The sequence below is a fragment of the Helicoverpa armigera genome, chromosome 15 (assembly GCF_030705265.1).
Source record: "Helicoverpa armigera isolate CAAS_96S chromosome 15, ASM3070526v1, whole genome shotgun sequence".
Lineage (NCBI taxonomy): Eukaryota > Metazoa > Arthropoda > Insecta > Lepidoptera > Noctuidae > Helicoverpa > Helicoverpa armigera.
The window spans coordinates 8333571-8350843 of NC_087134.1; the positions used below are offsets into that span (position 1 = coordinate 8333571).

Below are 17273 nucleotides of genomic sequence, written 5' to 3' on the forward strand. Positions count from 1 at the left end.
TGTTAGAATGTAGACTGTCACTTTTAGTCAGCGATTTCAATAAAGATTGTTATATTTCTTGAACAATTCTGGCACTGAATATTATAGTTTAATAAGACTAGTTTATCTTTATATTCGGCTTGGGAGGTGAAAATACTAAAAGCAATATTTGTGCATCACAAACTTCGTTCAATAAGCACCCTAATAAAATGTAACGCAATCCCAAGGAACGAGGGTCGAAAGGGCAATAACTTACCTAATAGCAACAGGTTCGGACGTAATGATTTCCCTTATCTTCTCACATAAGAACGTTACTACATAACATATAGAATATATCTCGGGCCAAGACGGCGTCGGGTCCATCTTGACTAATACTGTATATGTAAACATCAATAGGAACAAAATGTAGGCTATCTGAAAGTAAAGGATTCAAAATTAGTAACTATCGACAATCGTTTTAAAGTTCCTACAGTGAATATTTTTGCACTATTCAATTAAGCTGGCAAAAACACTGAAATTCAATTACTCAAAAAACCTATCGAAACTGACTGAAAATAACCTATCGGAAATACCAGTGTACCGTTTTGGCCAATAACGTACACCAGTTACTTTAAAATTCCGATGACCAATTCGTATTGCAAAACTGACGATACATAACATTAAGGTAAATTGATTGGCGTTTCAGTTTTTGGGTTATCAGTTACTTAGTACCTACTACCAATAAACTGAATCCACCAGGGAACTCCATAGCTACCTTTGAGTAATGTTTAACAAGTAAACTATTTGAATGCACCTGACTAAAGGGAACGCATATTCTATGAACTAGTAACAACTAAGTAATTGGTAGCTTCCCGGTAATATCCCGCAAGTATTCCTAACTATCTGCCTGTAATGTTAACATTGAGGACAGCTTTCTAGAAAGTTACCTGTAGATCTACGGGATTTGCGTTATAGTTTGTTAGCATACATACATCAAGTAACTGTAATACTCAATGTGGGAATAGCGTAAAGATAATTTACACGATCATTCAATAAAAAGGATTGGAAATGAAATCGAAAAACTACGAATACCAAAACAATTTGAAAACAGTGAAGCTATGTAAACAATTTAATTTAACCCTTTTAAAGCTTGGATATGCTCAGGTGCATACACCTCGTCCTACGGGTTCCCTAACATTTGCATAAACTAAATATTTAACTCCCTAAAACGGAATGGGAACTGAGGGAACAGATAAACATTCACACACATTTGGACATTTCAAAATTAACCTCCCTTTCAGGTCTCGGGTAAAATAACATAAAAGAAATTAGAGAAAAGGGCGAAGATTAAAATAACGAAGAAGAAATTATGCTAATCCTACAACATTATAACGCAGCAGTCGGCGATTTTCCGGCGTTAATAATTGCTGGGCATGGCGTAATGCGATATCCCTTTATTCTTTCTTTGCGAAATGTGAGAAAAACACGGGTTTTCGGAAACATGGGGAAAGGTCTGACCGAGGAAAATTAAGAGCTTTTGTACCCATTGTGCTCAAATAGCGCTGTATGTTTTCCGTGTGATAATGTCTCGGTAACGATTTTGTCGATTAGGACTTATTGTTCTGCTAATGTATTTTTCTAAACATTACTTTTATTAGGAAAGAGCATTGCAAATATAAAAAAAAAATATTGATAAGGTTTTTTATGTAGCTTTATATATACCTAAATAATGACAGCCTACAAAAAAGCATAGAATCAATAGATTACTAATCCGTTACCGCATATTATGACAAGTTGGCACTCACCGAATCGGCCCAGAACTTGGTGATAGGCGCTGTGAAGAACTCGTAAATCTTCTTCTTTAGCCTGAGCGGCCTCATCATCTTGTCTTCAGGGGCGTGAGGCTCCGGCAGCTCTCGGTACGAAGGCTCCCATCCTATTTTACCAACTTTCCCGTTCTGATCGACACGAGTTTCGCATTCGGCCCCTGAGCCAATCAACGCCTGTTTGAGTCCAGACAAAATCGTATAAACGTTACAACAATATGTTCACACCGTAATAAAATAGAACAAGATTTCGTATAAAAAGAACATTCATAGTAAGCTGATTGAATAGTTGAGTGACATAGATTTGAACGTTGCAGCTTCATTCTTCAAGACCAGGCTCAGATACAGACTATGATGACAGTACGTTAGTACGAGATACAAGACGCAAGCAAGACAGTAAGCAGAATATTGATAACAACGCATACAATATCCAAATATAAGCTCACGACAGCACATCAAGTGTAACGGAGACGGGTACAACAAGCTAAGACGAAATTCATCCATAATTTGAGACAGTAATAAAATAGATTTAAACGTTAAGCCTCCAGCAATACGCGAGTAAAATAGAAAATATATTTGAAATATTGAGACGACAGCTTGAGATAAGGTTGAAAATGATAACAAAATCTAACTACAATACGGCCCACATCGAGGTAAATTGAAATTTTGTATAGGCACGGGAAATTTTATTGTCACTGTTTAAGCTCCACCTCAGATTTATTTTAATTAGGAGAATTTTAATTAGCGTAGTCATTATATCTTATGGCGGTAGTAAAACCGCCGCAAATGTTTACAAATTTCAAAAGCCACCTCCTTTTGAGAAATGTGTCCTTACAATTTTAATATCGATGTCTCTGGGTAAATTAAGGAAGACGTCGTAAATTGAGCTTCTTTAGAGGACCCTGTTGTAAGAAAGAGTACTCGGAGTGCTAAAATTCAAGGTGAGCTATAAACGAATGACATCGCCCATAAAGACGGGCATAAAGACAGTGAGGGGTGAACTGAGAGGCTGGAAGTATTCGGAGCGCCACGGAAGCCTACTTTCACGCAAAGCCATCGACGTACCGCTCAACAAAAATGTCGTTTTTCGTGTGTGCACTTCCATGTAATACGAACACAAGAAGGTATTTCGTGTGAAGTGTAAGGAACTCACAAACAAGAGACACAAATATGACTGTGCAATGTCGTACATTATCTGTTTCTTTTATTACTTTTCGCTATACACGTATAAGAGTAGTGCAGTTGGGACCAGACTGTGTTTTGTTGAAAACCTTAGCCTATTCATTGTGTAGATCTAAGTTTCTACTGATGTGTAGTGTTTGGGTGCTATTTGTGTTCGTATCACAGTAGACCATCAGGCCTCAAAGTCTACCTTCGAAGCTTTACACGGCTGTCCAGGCGGAATAATCTTCTTGATAGATAGCGTTCGCCTTTTTGCAACTCCAACCTACATACGCAACAATCATAATAATTTTATTCTAACAAAATGTGTAAGCACTGGAATTGTAAATCACATTAATATCTTCTTTGTCATGAGTGAACATGGAATATGTGTGAGCACATTTAATTCCGTCACCGATTGTTATATGGATTTAGTTTCTTCACACAGATTTTGAACAGAGTTAAGATTTTATAATATTTTCTTCTATTAAGATTAATAAGAATTAAGTATAGGGAGAATCAAGTTTTAATTCAAAATCACAGCAAAGAGACTGTTTTGAATAATCCCTGTTGAGAAATATGTGTAATGATTACAAAAAGTGACTAAACAAATGGCAACCGTGACTTCATACTTCCCGCGTGAATGTAACACTAAGATGGTGAGCAACAGAACACGAAAGCTTACCTCGGCATCCGTGGGGTCCTTGGTGCTTCTATCATCTTCGATGCTCTCGTTCTCGAGGTGTTCCTCCTCCGTCTGGGGCATCAGCTGCAGTTCTTCCTTCGACTTGAACTCCAGTTGGAGAATGTACAGCGGACACAGCAGGCTCAGAATTACCTTCACACATCACGACAAAGCCGATGTGGCAAAGGAAACGCTCCTCGATGCTAACTCACTTTGACTTAAGCGGTACATGCTATGTTTCTAATTGAAACGGGGTTTCGACGCCGATTATGTGCAAGTGAGATAGCAATTATCTTTTTTTTATTAAAATCTTGTGTGCATGTCTATGAGTCGAATTAAAGATTTTAATCTGTCAGTAATTTGACACACATTCTTCAATAGAAATAATGAATTTCTGAAAAATCAAATTGGACTTGCATAAATCGGCGTCTTAAACAAAGTGCATGCGAATTTCCAAATGATTATAATATATAAAGCGACTCATTGACACACAGACATCAAAATATATTTTTACAGTCGAGTTCCTCTGTTATAATCTAAGTTATATTCTAACATCGAATTCTACTGATCGTGCCCTTTACTACTAACAAGGGAGACGTGTTGTGACGTCACGCCACAGAGTGAAGCTCTAATTGGACATATTCATGATATACCGGCATGTACTGCGGTGTACGCATCTAGCACTATTTCACGATCAATATTCCCATGTTAGCAGAACACGTCTCCTTTATTTTCGCATTCTGAAACTGTGCGAATGACAAGTCTGTGCGTTAATAAGATGAATGACTAAAGAAAAGAGGTAAAAAATTAGAGTGACTTGCATTTACCTTTAGGTTGGTGTTTTTTCTTGTTCTGAGACCTCCCATCCACAGGTCGGCGAGGATGATTTGTGAGCAGGGGTGTGCGAGGAGCGCGCGGTGGTTGGCGGCCACGGCGAGGCTCAGACAGGTTTGACCAGACCAGTTCTGCAGCTCGCAAGTCAACAGCTGCTGAGCCTGATCGTCGTCTTGTCGGTAGCAGTAGTCTAGAAGCTCCAAGGCTAGATAAACAGGGTCACTTTTATAATGAAACCAGCTAAAAACCCGTTAATTAAAGTTTACGGTGGAACATATTAGGTGTCGAGTCCTCACGTCGCTAGTTTTATGACGCTGTTAAGTTTATAATAGCTTGCAGCATTAACTTGGTAAACGTTTGTCATTTAACGTTAGAGCGAACATTTAACGGGCTATTCGTTACAACTTTAGATTTATGTATTTTTAATGAAAATAATCCCAAGTTTTAATTTATACAAATGTTTTTATACTTGAAGTTTTTCTTGCCATAAGTTCGAGAAACTCGTAATATTATTTACTCGCGTACGCTTTACTTGTGAACTCAGTGAAATGAGTTTCGTCATGTTCAAGTAATCTGCGATTCGCAAAGTTTTAATAGATATTGGTCATAAAATAAAATGTATTCTCAACTTTAGTGATTACGACTACTTTGAGTGGGGTGACGATTAAAATATATATTTTGCTTCGACCCTTTGAAGTAGCCTTTTAACATTTATTTAAAGTCCACAACAACGTAGGTACCTATATAGCAGGTTTAATGTTTTTGATAGATATAACACAAATTGCCTATTCTAGAAATTCTACACGGTGCAAGTAGCTTGCGCATGTTGAGGTACATGCGCAAGTTATATATTTTTTTAACATCATAGTATCTATAAAATAGTTTCGTACCTTTGTTCTCAAACTCCTTGCCATAATGCCTGAGCTCCTCATAGACCTCAGTCTCCATGTCATCCTCAGCCGCTTCATGAGCCATTGCCTTGTAGAGCTTGCAGGCGACCAGCGACTTGGCAAGAGCTTCCTCCCATGCGTCCACATGAGTAGCGCCATTTGATGACGCTTTGTTAGAACTGCCCACATCTGGTGAGAGAATGATATTGTTTTAATAATATCGGGACACCTTTTTCACACACGGTCGGTTAGCCCCATGGTAAGTTATTAATTAACTTGTGTTATGGGTGCTAACACAACTGATAAACTACATATAGCTACACACATACATATTTATAAATACATATTGTAACACCCAGACCACGGCCAACAAGCATGCTCATCACACAAATGTCGACCGAACCGGGAATCGAACCCGGGACCTCAGGTTCGGCAGTCCGGCATGGTGACCATTGCGCCATCGAGGTTGTCAAAAATGTGTGTTTTGAATATGAAGTGAATTGTTTACGTATTTTTTTCTTACCTACACCTAGGAAGCGACTATATGGGATAGTACTGAAGTTAGTTAGATGAATTGAATGTGTCATGGCGGTAGGTTGAAAAGTGTTTTTCTCAAGTTGTGGAAACTTGTTTTAGTATTTAAGTCAAGGTAAAATTGTTCATAGAAAGTGGGATAATTGAATGAGTCCTTTCTCGCGTTACTAAGCACGAATAGACATTACACCACTTTTCAATGATACAACTAAATCATAATGACACAAGATAGTTGCCCATATTAATCACCTTCAACTACTACTATGCATGTAATATTTATGTCCTTAACAAGAAAACACTGAAAGGGAGATTCTGAAGAAGCGGAAATATTATCTAAACTACGTGTGTACTTTTGAACAACGAAGCACGTACTAAGATTGCAAAAGAAAGCATATTTACTCACAAGAAGTTCATTAAAAGGATAGTCGAAGAGTGCCATCTCAGTAGTGACAGGCATGAAGCCGGTGATGAGAGACAGCCCCCAGCGTTGTGCCTGGTGAAGGAAGCGCTGTTGCGATGCACGTTCACACTCTTGTTCATCACCTTCGCGTAGATCGGACGGAACTTGCGTCTTGTGTAGTAACATCTGATGAAGATCAAATAAATTCAAATGAACTGAAAGAATATTACATTTTATACCTCAATAAAGATATCTTGCGTTTAGGGATCCGTAATTATTCAAATAAAATATAAATCTATCCGAGTTAATGCATTGCCTCTGACAAGGATTTTTACTAAGTCATGATAGTATTAAAGAACATAAATATAGTTTCGAACTTTAGCTCTTCATTCCCCTCTTTGCTCTATTTTGTTGACTGGAAGACTAGATGTTAGGTTAACCGCAAAATATACATCTGAGTTACAAGAACAGTAAATATTCAAATATTCTTAAGGATCAGAAGCGTAATTGCGCTTTTAAAAATCGAACACAATAATTAACACTAGAGTCCCTAAGACACGTCCGTCGCATCCGAAGTATAATAATTCAATTTCTTTCTCACCTGTATGCACCTCCCATTAGTTTATTGATGACCAGTCCAATATCGTGCAGCGTATAAACATACCCCCTCGGCAGATGTGGCCTGACGTCTCTCAGGATATACCTGAGGGTGTTACTGGGCCCACTCTTGGTATTATAAAGCTCTTCCAAACGAGGTATTGTTAGGAACTTGCGCATCGACACACCGTTTTCTAGAAGGAGTTTTACGAAATCTATGCGATCGTGTTCTAAGGCTTGCATCATTGCCTCGTCGAGAGCACCTGGAAGAGAAGATAGTTTGAGAAAATGTATGCGAATAAAGTCCTTCTCCATGTGAGAGGAGGCCTGTGCCCAGCAGTGGGACGATAAAAAGGCTGTAACAGTAACAGTAACGGTAAAGTCTGTCAATTATGAAGAAGTTTTCTGTAAAGATTAAGGGCCTTACTACAAAAACTTTAAACCCTGTTTTACGCTTGTCTAATAAAATTTTGGTCGCAAAATGAACCATATGTCAACGTCATAATTTGACATTTTTTTAGACAAGGCATAAACTGACGTTTAAAAGTTTTTGTGGTAAGACGGTAAAACGTTTAAAAACGTATCGTAGCTTTGTCGTGCGCTGAGGTCAATCAAGTTCAGCTTTAACTTAATTAGGTATTTCATAAAATGCACAGTAATTATCAAATAGTTGACATTTTAAGGAACTATTATTTGAAAGATACGTGCGTTCTTCTTAACAATTACGCAATTAAGCTGACTACTAATAATGAGATAATTGTCCTCTAGTCAGATCAAGGCAGGTACGTTAATTGGAATGGAATTTCTCGTATCCTATTAAACCCTGCATACCTAAGGATGCTGGAGGATAGGTTAAGATAAAATATCTTTTAATAGACAAACTGGTTGAAGTTGCACCTGTTTTTAGCTGAATGTAAATTGTGTGATTAATCGTTTAATAAATCTTTAATTTGAAATACGAGTACTTGAATGGTGAGAATAGATGTAATTTATTTTATTATGCTTGTGAATGTATCTTGATAGTTCTGTCCGAATCGGTATAATTGCAATCGATATACAACACATACAATGAAAAAACATAACTCTTCTTGGTAATCGGGTAAAAACAGTGAAACCGACAGGTTTATTAGATAAAGGAAGTCATATTTCGTGTTTTATTTCTAGAAGCCTCTCTCTATTTCACATATTTTTAAGCTCTAATTTAAGAATAGATATGCATGTCCACCTTATTGTTATGTTATCATCATACACATACTTTTGTCAGAAAAGAGTATTTAATATCGTTGGACTTAGCAGTTATCGACTATAATTTCTGCAGTCCTCAGTAATAAAACAGTGGCTGAACTTAAATAACGGCCAAGAAATACTAAGCCGTGGCCACGCAATTAACTGTGCCTCTTATAACTTTGTAATGCCCATTGAAAATAACGACTCGGCTTATTTTTATTTACATTCCCAGTAAGAATTTATTCTCGTTTTCTTTAAAGCTGAAATTGTAATATTAAACAATCATATTTTCTCTAATATTCCATTTAGAGAAACTTTATAAAGTTTTAGTTTAAAGAAATATCGTATATAAAGGTTAAGTCCTATGTTCGAAAATAAAAAATATACAGTCGCAGTACAAGTAAAAGCAATATAAGTAGAAGCAATGAACTTAGATTGCAGAACTGCCGTTTACGTTTCGTTGTGTCCGCATAGAGTGCAATTACCTTTTGACACTACCCTATAGATTTAACGTAAGTTTACACCACTAACATAAAAAGCTCTACTTCTAAACAATTCCCGTCTTGCCACAAAAACTTTTTAACGTCAGTTTAAGACTTGTCTAAAAAAATGTCAAATTATGACGTTGACATATGGTTCATTTTGGAGCCACATTCTTTTTAGACAAGTGTAAAACAGTGTTTAAAGTTTTTGTAGAAAGGCCATTCATATTTATATTGCAACAAAGCACCAGTCGCCTGCTCGTCAACGTTACTGAATATTTTACTACCCTTCATCGATCGAGTGCAATAACAATGAAAGCTGCAATTAAAACCCGGTAACACAGGTATAAAGTTAACAGTTACTTCAATAATGTTCTATTTGTAGCAGTTACTGTTTATTGGACAAGCATTGTTAGTTTTAGTGCTTGATATTTTGTTGTTCCTAATTTTAGTTTCGGTAGTAAAAGCCATTAGTTAAAAGATTAGCAGGATTATTATTACCAATCCATTAGTTTTTTTTTCGATTGCAGATCGAATTAGTTTTATATAAATTATGTAATCCGCAGTAACTAATAGAATTGATAGAGATATGAGATTGTATATTCATTTCTGCTTTATAATAAATCTGATTAAAAGATGGCTTTACTTTACTAAAAACATTATGGTACTTTTGGTATAAACAGGATTTAACAGTCAATGAACTGTGTACTTCAACTTATGTATTGCAAAAAAGTTATCATAAACTTTAATATCTAAACACAAAATGAAATTAACACCATCTGTACATATTTAAACAAAACTACAACCCCTTGCATTACTTTCCCTTTATTTTCACATTTTCGTTTCACCGTACTATTTCACAAAAGCTTTTCATCCTCCTAGGAGACTCAATAGCAATACATTGCAGGTTTACCTTGCAATACTGTAATGCTAGAAAACCTCTCCAAAGCATAAAAGGGGCAAGCAACCACATTAGTTTCTTTACAGTGAAAAACATAGCCTTTATCTAAGTTGGATTTGTACCGCAAAATGTACGGGAGCTTAGGACTAGGACACTGCAAACTTTTAGTCGGCCGATAGCTTGGACTCATAAAAGAGTGTGAAAATGAATGGCAGTACGCATATTATAAGATAAAGATCAACAGCCTCACTACAAAACTTAAACATCTGTTGAACACTTGTCTAAAAAGTGTGGCTGCAAAACAGACCTTATCTCAACGTCATAATTTTGCATTTTTTATACAAGTGTTCAACAGACGTTTAAAGTTTTTGTGGTACGACGGCAAATACAGGGTCTCAGATCAATTGAAATCTTTGAATGGAACCAACATTTTTTTGAAACAATTTTTGTGCCAATCTTCGGTTCAACTGATGACCGACTTTTTAGTATCCAGTATGCGAATAGTCTTAAGGCTCGAGCAGACCGGATGCGTATGCGTAACCACGCGCGTAGTCACGCGCGTAGTTACGGCGTAACCATGAGTTGTAATGTATGGAAATGTATGAGACAGGCCACACCGCTTGCGTAACGACGCGCGTGTCTACGTTACGCAAGCGGTGTGGCCTGTCTCATACACGCGCGTGGTTACGCATACGCATCCGGTCTGCTCGAGCCTTTAAACCGCAATGTGCAACTACATGGTAGTTCTTACACTAAATTTCTTTTACAGTACTGGTACATTTATTTTGATTTCATTGCTGTAGCAAAAATAAATGATTCTAGAATGTAGTGGAAGGAGTTTCTATTAAATATTCGTCTATTTATCGAATTAATCCCGGTATTGGAATTGGTTTCGTATAAATTATGTCAGGTGCAGGTGCAGATCTTTGTTATATTTGTGAGAATAATATAGGATTGTGTTTTAGGTACTCAGTAACTCTATCACTATGTAATTGTATTTTTCAGTCTTCCCTAAGGGTATTATTAGGTTTGCCAGGTAACTAGGTTGAGAAGGTCGGATAGGCAACCGCTCCTTGTAAAACATTGTTACTCAACTGCACCCAGTTAGATTGGAAGCCGAGCCGACCCCAGCATAGTTGGAAAAAGGCTGTGCAGATAATCTCATGATTTGTATATCTCAATTTTTTTTATATTGTGTAGGAACTATCCAACTAATGTTATTAAATGGGGTAACGGATAGTAAATTACAATGTATTTCGCAGCTTCAACTACAATAACGAAAAGCGTTTATGTACTGGAATTTGCATGTGTACATTAATTAACGTTACAACTGGTTGTAACAATAATTCTCTTACGCTCGACATTTATACGAGAATACGTCTAAAACGCTGGAACAACTAGTCTATATAAATGGCTGGATCATTAAATCTAAGTAGTAATGCAACTACCGCGTTTTTAGGGTTCCGTTTCCAAAGGGTAAAACGGGACCCTATAGTTTTCGCTCCTCTGTCCGTCCGGCCATCCGTCCGTCTGTCACCAGGGTATCTCATGAGTCGTGATAGTTAGAGAGTTGAAATTTTCACAGATGATGTATTTCTGTTGCCGCTATAACAACAAATACTGGAAACTAGAATGAAATACATATTTTGGGGGGTTCCCATACAGAAAACGTGACTTTTTTGCTCATTTTCATCATTAAGAATGGTACGGAACCCTTTGTGCGCGATTCCGACTCGCACTTGACCGGTTTTTCTAATTGGCAAAGAAAGAAAGATAGTGGAAGACGTTAAAGTTTGAGACTTTGCAAAGAAAAATTGGAATCTGAAGGCAATTTAAAAGTTTGTGTCACCATCTGATGCTATCGTGTTGTTTAAGAGTTTTATAGACAAAGTATTATCGTGAAAGAGGTTGGTAAAAAATGTTGTTGAAGAGACACTTAGTAACGACAATGATGTCACTCAGTAAGATTAATAGGGACATTATTATTTAATTTGTCACTGAACATCTTTGGCAGTCGACATGGGTAGTCAGAAGACAGTACCTAAGTCTGACAACCAGTCTCAACAAGGGGCATTGGGTCGTTTGGGTAACTGGGTTGAGGAGGTGAGATAGGTAGTCGCTCCTCGCACTGGTGGTACTCAGTTGCATCCGGTTAGATCACAGACAGAGGTAGTTGGGAAAATGCTCAGGAGATAATGATTATTATTTCATTTAAGATCATGTTGATGTTTATATTTAAGCCTGTACAAAACTCAATTCTGTGTTTCTTTTAATTAAATAAACCTTAAAAGCCTGTGCTTACACCAAGAATTCAATTTGTATTCAAACTAGAGAGTACAAGCGAGAATGCCACCTCATTTCGCCATAATCCGCCTACAATACATTCCATTGAGAGCTTCAATCCATTGTGAGAGGGAGACAACCCTAGTTTGTGTTTTGAAACAACATCCTTATTCCCTAGGCACGGCTATTATCACTATGAAAGGTAAGTTCAGAAGGTGAGATCAGATGAGTATTTCGACATTCATTTTTAAAATAATTTTCTTTATCATAAAAAAATTAACGATTAACGCTCAATCCTTCTCCCTGTGAGAGGAGGCCTGTGCCCAGCAGTGGGACGATAAAAAGGCTGTAACAAATAACAAAAAAAAAAAAAAACAGAACAAATGGGTAAACTTTCATGAAAATAACCTAAGGTTTGTTCGGATGTATTTCTAATGCAAAAATATATGTGAAAAACACATGTGAATCTGGATAGAATTTCCACCAAACAGCTTTCAGCAAGCATCTACTTTATTGGGTCATCTATTTACGAATTAATAATACCATTTGTACCATACTGGCGTCAGTAATCGCATTAGTATTCCATGCTGCGTTTAGATACAAATGACCGCTGATAAATCAGGTTGGCAAATTATGGCATACGTTGGCTGTCATCTTATTCTAGCGTGCTAAACTGATGATAAATGATTCAGTTACTAACGCTCGTTCCCAATCCAAACTTAGTATTATAAATATGAAAGTAACTCTGTCTGTCTGTTTTCTGTCTGTCTGTCTTTTCTTCACGCCTAAACTACTGAACCGATTTGTGAAATTTGGTAAAAACATAGTTTGGAACTTGAGAAAGGATATAGGATAGTTTTTATTACAAAAAAAAAAAACTGCCGGAAGTCACTATTCCACGCGTACGAAGTCGCGGGCAAAAGCTATGTATTGTATCGCATGTTTTGTTTATATAGGTTTGTGAATTTGACAGTAGTCAAAATTCTATTTCTATTAAGCAAATCAACGGATAGATAAAATATTGGGAACCGCCGTTAGTTGCAACAGGACTATCTTTAGCCAACCTAAGCTTAGATCACTAAGTTTGGCCAAGTCACAGTCTAATTGGCTCCAACCGACTGACGGCTTAAGATTTAGAACTCGATAGTAGAGGGTGCAAAGCTACATAAATCAGAGAGTCAGAGTCGAAAGCGATGTACCTGCCGAACCAAACCGGGGCAGTTTACAAGACGGATGCATTTGGTTTTCCTTTAAATAGGCCTTTAAAGGAAACATTTAAATACGGATTGTCAGAAACATTAGGCCCATATTGGAAGCGACTGAATTATTGTCGACTAGTACAGACTTATCTAAAGGCATATTGAGCTATGTATGCAGAGATTTTTAAAGGTACAGATTTTGATTCTTTTTTTAGTACACAGAAGGATCCATGAGGATGGTTGCAATATAATTTAATTTCATATAAATTTTATATCTTTGCGAAGATGGGCCGGGTGGCTGATTTTGGTATTGATTGCGTGCCTTTACAATATAGCGGCAAAAAAATAAATTTTAGTTATTTTAAGGTGTTAGAGCCTTTTTTATCGTCCCACTGCTGGGCACAGGCCTCCTCTCACACGGAGAAGGATTGAGCATTAATCACCACGCTTGCTCAATGCGGGTTGGTGATTTCAGACTATGTACTAAAATCCTTTTAACCTTCAAATATTCGACTGAATCTTCTGCAATATAATTCCTAACCCTTCAATACGCAGATCTTGCTTGAATCTATTTACAGGACACCTGATGCCTATCCACTATCTTGGTATCTCATGGCACATACGCCGCTATATTGTGTTTATGATCGTCGTAAAATATACTTGTAATAAAAATGAAAAAGAAACGTGCTGAGAATGGAGTCGCTTTGAGGTAACTTTTATTAAGGGTATGTGTGATAAAAAATGAAATGGTTGACGTTTGTCTTATTCGTATAGTTGTAAGTGTGTTTTTGCGCAAAATAGTTTTAATAAGTTTGCAAGCAGCCACACCTCAAGCACGCACCTAATTACATCTAATGCGAAAAGGGACTGGGAAAGAAAACCTGGTAGGTAGGTACAACAATCATACTGATAATTCATATTCTAAATATTATGCAAAAAAGCTTGACTTTCATAAATTGCTTACTCTGGACCTACAAGCTTTGACTTTTGACTTTGACTCTATAAGCATTATCTACATATATTTTGTTGTACTGTCACAATAGTTGTACCTTATTTTGATACAAAAAGACTTTTCAAGAATTCCTGTAAAATGCATACCTACGTACGTTTGTTAATGACGAGGCAATCATGTCGTGAAGAGCTTTTAACTTGAAAGTTAACGACCAGTAACCAGAGTTTGTTAAGTAAAAAGTTTTACACTGAAGCTTGCTTTTGTAACAAAGTAGTTTTTTATACTCGCTCGATAATATTGCTTTCAGTCAACTTTTGAAGCGAAGGCCTACTTAAAATCTCGCAATTAAATATACGATTTAAGATTTCAGGGGAATTTCTCATAAATATGAATACCGTCATTTATTCAAATTCCAAAATAAAAGGATTTCATATTAGCCCCTATGTTAAATACACTACGGAATTTATCATGTAGGTATAGTAACTTTACCACTAAAAAAGCCTTAAGCAGAGTTTCCAATTTATTCTTACGAGCTTTTGATTTAGATTGAATAAGAAAATGACAATTTATATATGTAACACATAACAAGTTTTTGTATAAATGTTAGTTTTGCAGATGCACAAATGTTCCTATTGCTGCCAACCAACAGAAAGCTAATAAGCTTCAAGCTATGTTCATGCCAAATGTACGAGAAAATGTGCTTTGGCATCAGCCACCCATTAGCACACTGTTTCACACCGTTAAACTGCAAACCTATAAATGTACCAAACACTATGAAACGTTCACACCATTAAGTATTATCATAAACCAGCTTCCACCTGCGGTCTCACCCGCGTCCTGAAATAACTGCTTCCCGTAACCGGACGGTGACTAAAACTATCATATGTCCTCCTCCCGCGTCTAAGCTACCAAAAGCTAAGCTAAGCTTCTTCAGCTTAAATGATTCTTGAGTTAAAAGTAGTGTAACTAATACGACTTTCTTTTAAATATTTATATAGATTATTGTTACCAACGGAGTGTAAAAATAAAACCAGCTAAATTAGTTTCCAAAAATAACAAAATTAAAATTCAATGGCACGAAGGAAACCAGGAAACATTTCGCCAACAAAAATAAATCAGTACCTACCTACTGACCGTTTTCAAGTGAAAAATAACGCATTTTGACTGACACCATGATTTACGACTACGAGTTTTGATTTATTTTTCGCGAGTTCTAAAAAACTTCGTGACCATTTTTCACTGGGCAAAATCTACTTACTTGAATGACTTTTGAACGTTTTTTTACGTTGAAATCATCGATTTTATTTCAAATATAGTAAATTACTTTTCCAAACCTACTATGTATACTATAAAACATATGATGTGATCAAATATTTCAATATCACCCTGGACCGTTACACGAACATTTCAACTACACATTGGAAAGGTAAACATAGCACGTTAGGCAATATTACCTTTTGTCGTCTTTATTACCTAATACAATGTTCCCATTCCCACCGACCACTACCCCAGTGGCATAAGTATTAAATATTAGACACGTGTGGGCTTGCTTATCGGAAAACGAAATAGCTTTTGTTGTACATTCCCCAGTGATCTCTTCTATTTTCCTGGATACAAAGTTTTCTATTTTTCTCTAACGCTAAGGCTAGGTGTAATCGTTTGCTGACCTTTAGTGTGCGGTTATTCGGTATTACGGATTAAGTCGTGCTATAAAAATAGAAACAACATTTTTCCAACAGTATACAAAAATATGCTTTTATGAATAACTAGCCGTTTTCCCACGGTTTCACCCGCGTCCCGTGGGAGCTACTGCCCGCACCGGGATAAAATATCTAATAGCCTATGTTACTCGCAGATAATATAGCTTTCTAATGGTGAAAGAATATTTAAAATCGGTACAGTAGTTTTTGAGTTTATCCATTACAACCAAACAAACAAACAAAGTTTTCCTCTTTATAATATTAGTATAGATTTATAAAATAGTCACCAGTCTTCGAATTCATATGGCGATTTTAGAATAAAAGGCATACCAAAACAAAAGACGAAAGTTATAAAATAAGCACAACTTAGAACAATAACATTGAGTTCAGATGAATGTTACCTATTGCCCCTTTCACTTCAAACCTCTGATTGTTGTTTTTCTGTTCCCACAATTGAAATTCTCTAAGTTTAGATTTTTGAACTGCTGGTAGATAAATAAATATAATTCTAAAGGTCATTGTAGTTTTAGCAGAGTAAAGGTCAACCCCTTTATTTCAGAGCGATTAGGGTCGCGTAAGATCCGGAGGTGTAAAAACCTTTCTGATTTAGATTTATTTTCTAGAAATTATTATAAATGGAACTTGAATTTCTTTCTTTGCGTATTTCCTTTTTCCTTCAACTTAAAGATCAGAACAACCATTAACGTCGGTTTAAAGGATTATAATTTTTACTCTTTTTTACATCTAGTTACCCTCTTCTACTTAATTCCCAACAAAGCAGTTTCAAATTACCATACTTGCTCCTCACATAAATTATACCTTCCATGTCGGCAAACAAAATATTTGTGAGAATTCAACAAAGTCCATTTCGAATAACAATACGATTATACATCATTTCCAACGGCCAAATTCCAATAAGGGTTAGAATCTATGAATAAATTTCGTTTCGCAATACGGGTCCAAATAAATATATTTATTTGTGAATTCTGTAAACTAAGTTTTGTTAATGAACCGATCCTTGAAACTTTGATTCGTCTGTATTTAAACTGCGGACCAATTTAAGTTTGTTTAGACATGTATTAATTTTGTTGGGGACCCTATTTACGTTATTTAGGTTAAGGGGACATTATTAAAATTGTTTTAGTAAGTAAATACAGAGTTATTAAAATTAATGTTGAATATTTCTAAATTCGATTTTAATGCGTTAATGTCGGTGCCGCGAATGATTTCTCCCTGATCGTGTCGGATTGCCGTCCCATCTGGCTATGAGAGTAAAGGAATAGTGAGTGCAGTTGGCTAATTTCCTTAAATGAGATCAGCCGCCGAGACCGATAATCGGCTATGAGAAAATCATCATCATCAATAGATTTTAGTACTTTTTGACAACTGAATTATAATGATTTTGCAACTGAAGTTAAAAATTCATTCAATATCATGCAAAATTATCGAATAACCAGATATAGGAAGATAGGCAGTGTTAAACCAAATCGTTGTGGCGTTCCTTGATCGATCAGTCTACTTATTGAGTAAACGTCGTGTCTAGATTGTGTATGTAACCGAATCAATCACTTGGTTATATCCTAAGAGGCTTTACTTACTATTTTATAGGCTTCCATTCGGTATTAATGGAAATTAATTATTAAG

General features: G+C 36.3%; 1 protein-coding gene across 1 annotated transcript in view; it reads right to left on the bottom strand.

Moving 5' to 3' along the window:
- Trpm (Transient receptor potential cation channel, subfamily M) overlaps positions 1 to 17273 on the bottom strand; it is a 234964-nt gene that overhangs the window by 15094 nt on the left and 202597 nt on the right. Inside the window, 10 exon segments of the mRNA XM_064038311.1 lie at positions 236 to 393; positions 1764 to 1961; positions 3157 to 3231; positions 3631 to 3783; positions 4458 to 4669; positions 5355 to 5486; positions 5489 to 5543; positions 6292 to 6365; positions 6368 to 6474; positions 6890 to 7148. Coding sequence (XP_063894381.1) covers positions 236 to 393; positions 1764 to 1961; positions 3157 to 3231; positions 3631 to 3783; positions 4458 to 4669; positions 5355 to 5486; positions 5489 to 5543; positions 6292 to 6365; positions 6368 to 6474; positions 6890 to 7148 — 1423 coding nt within the window.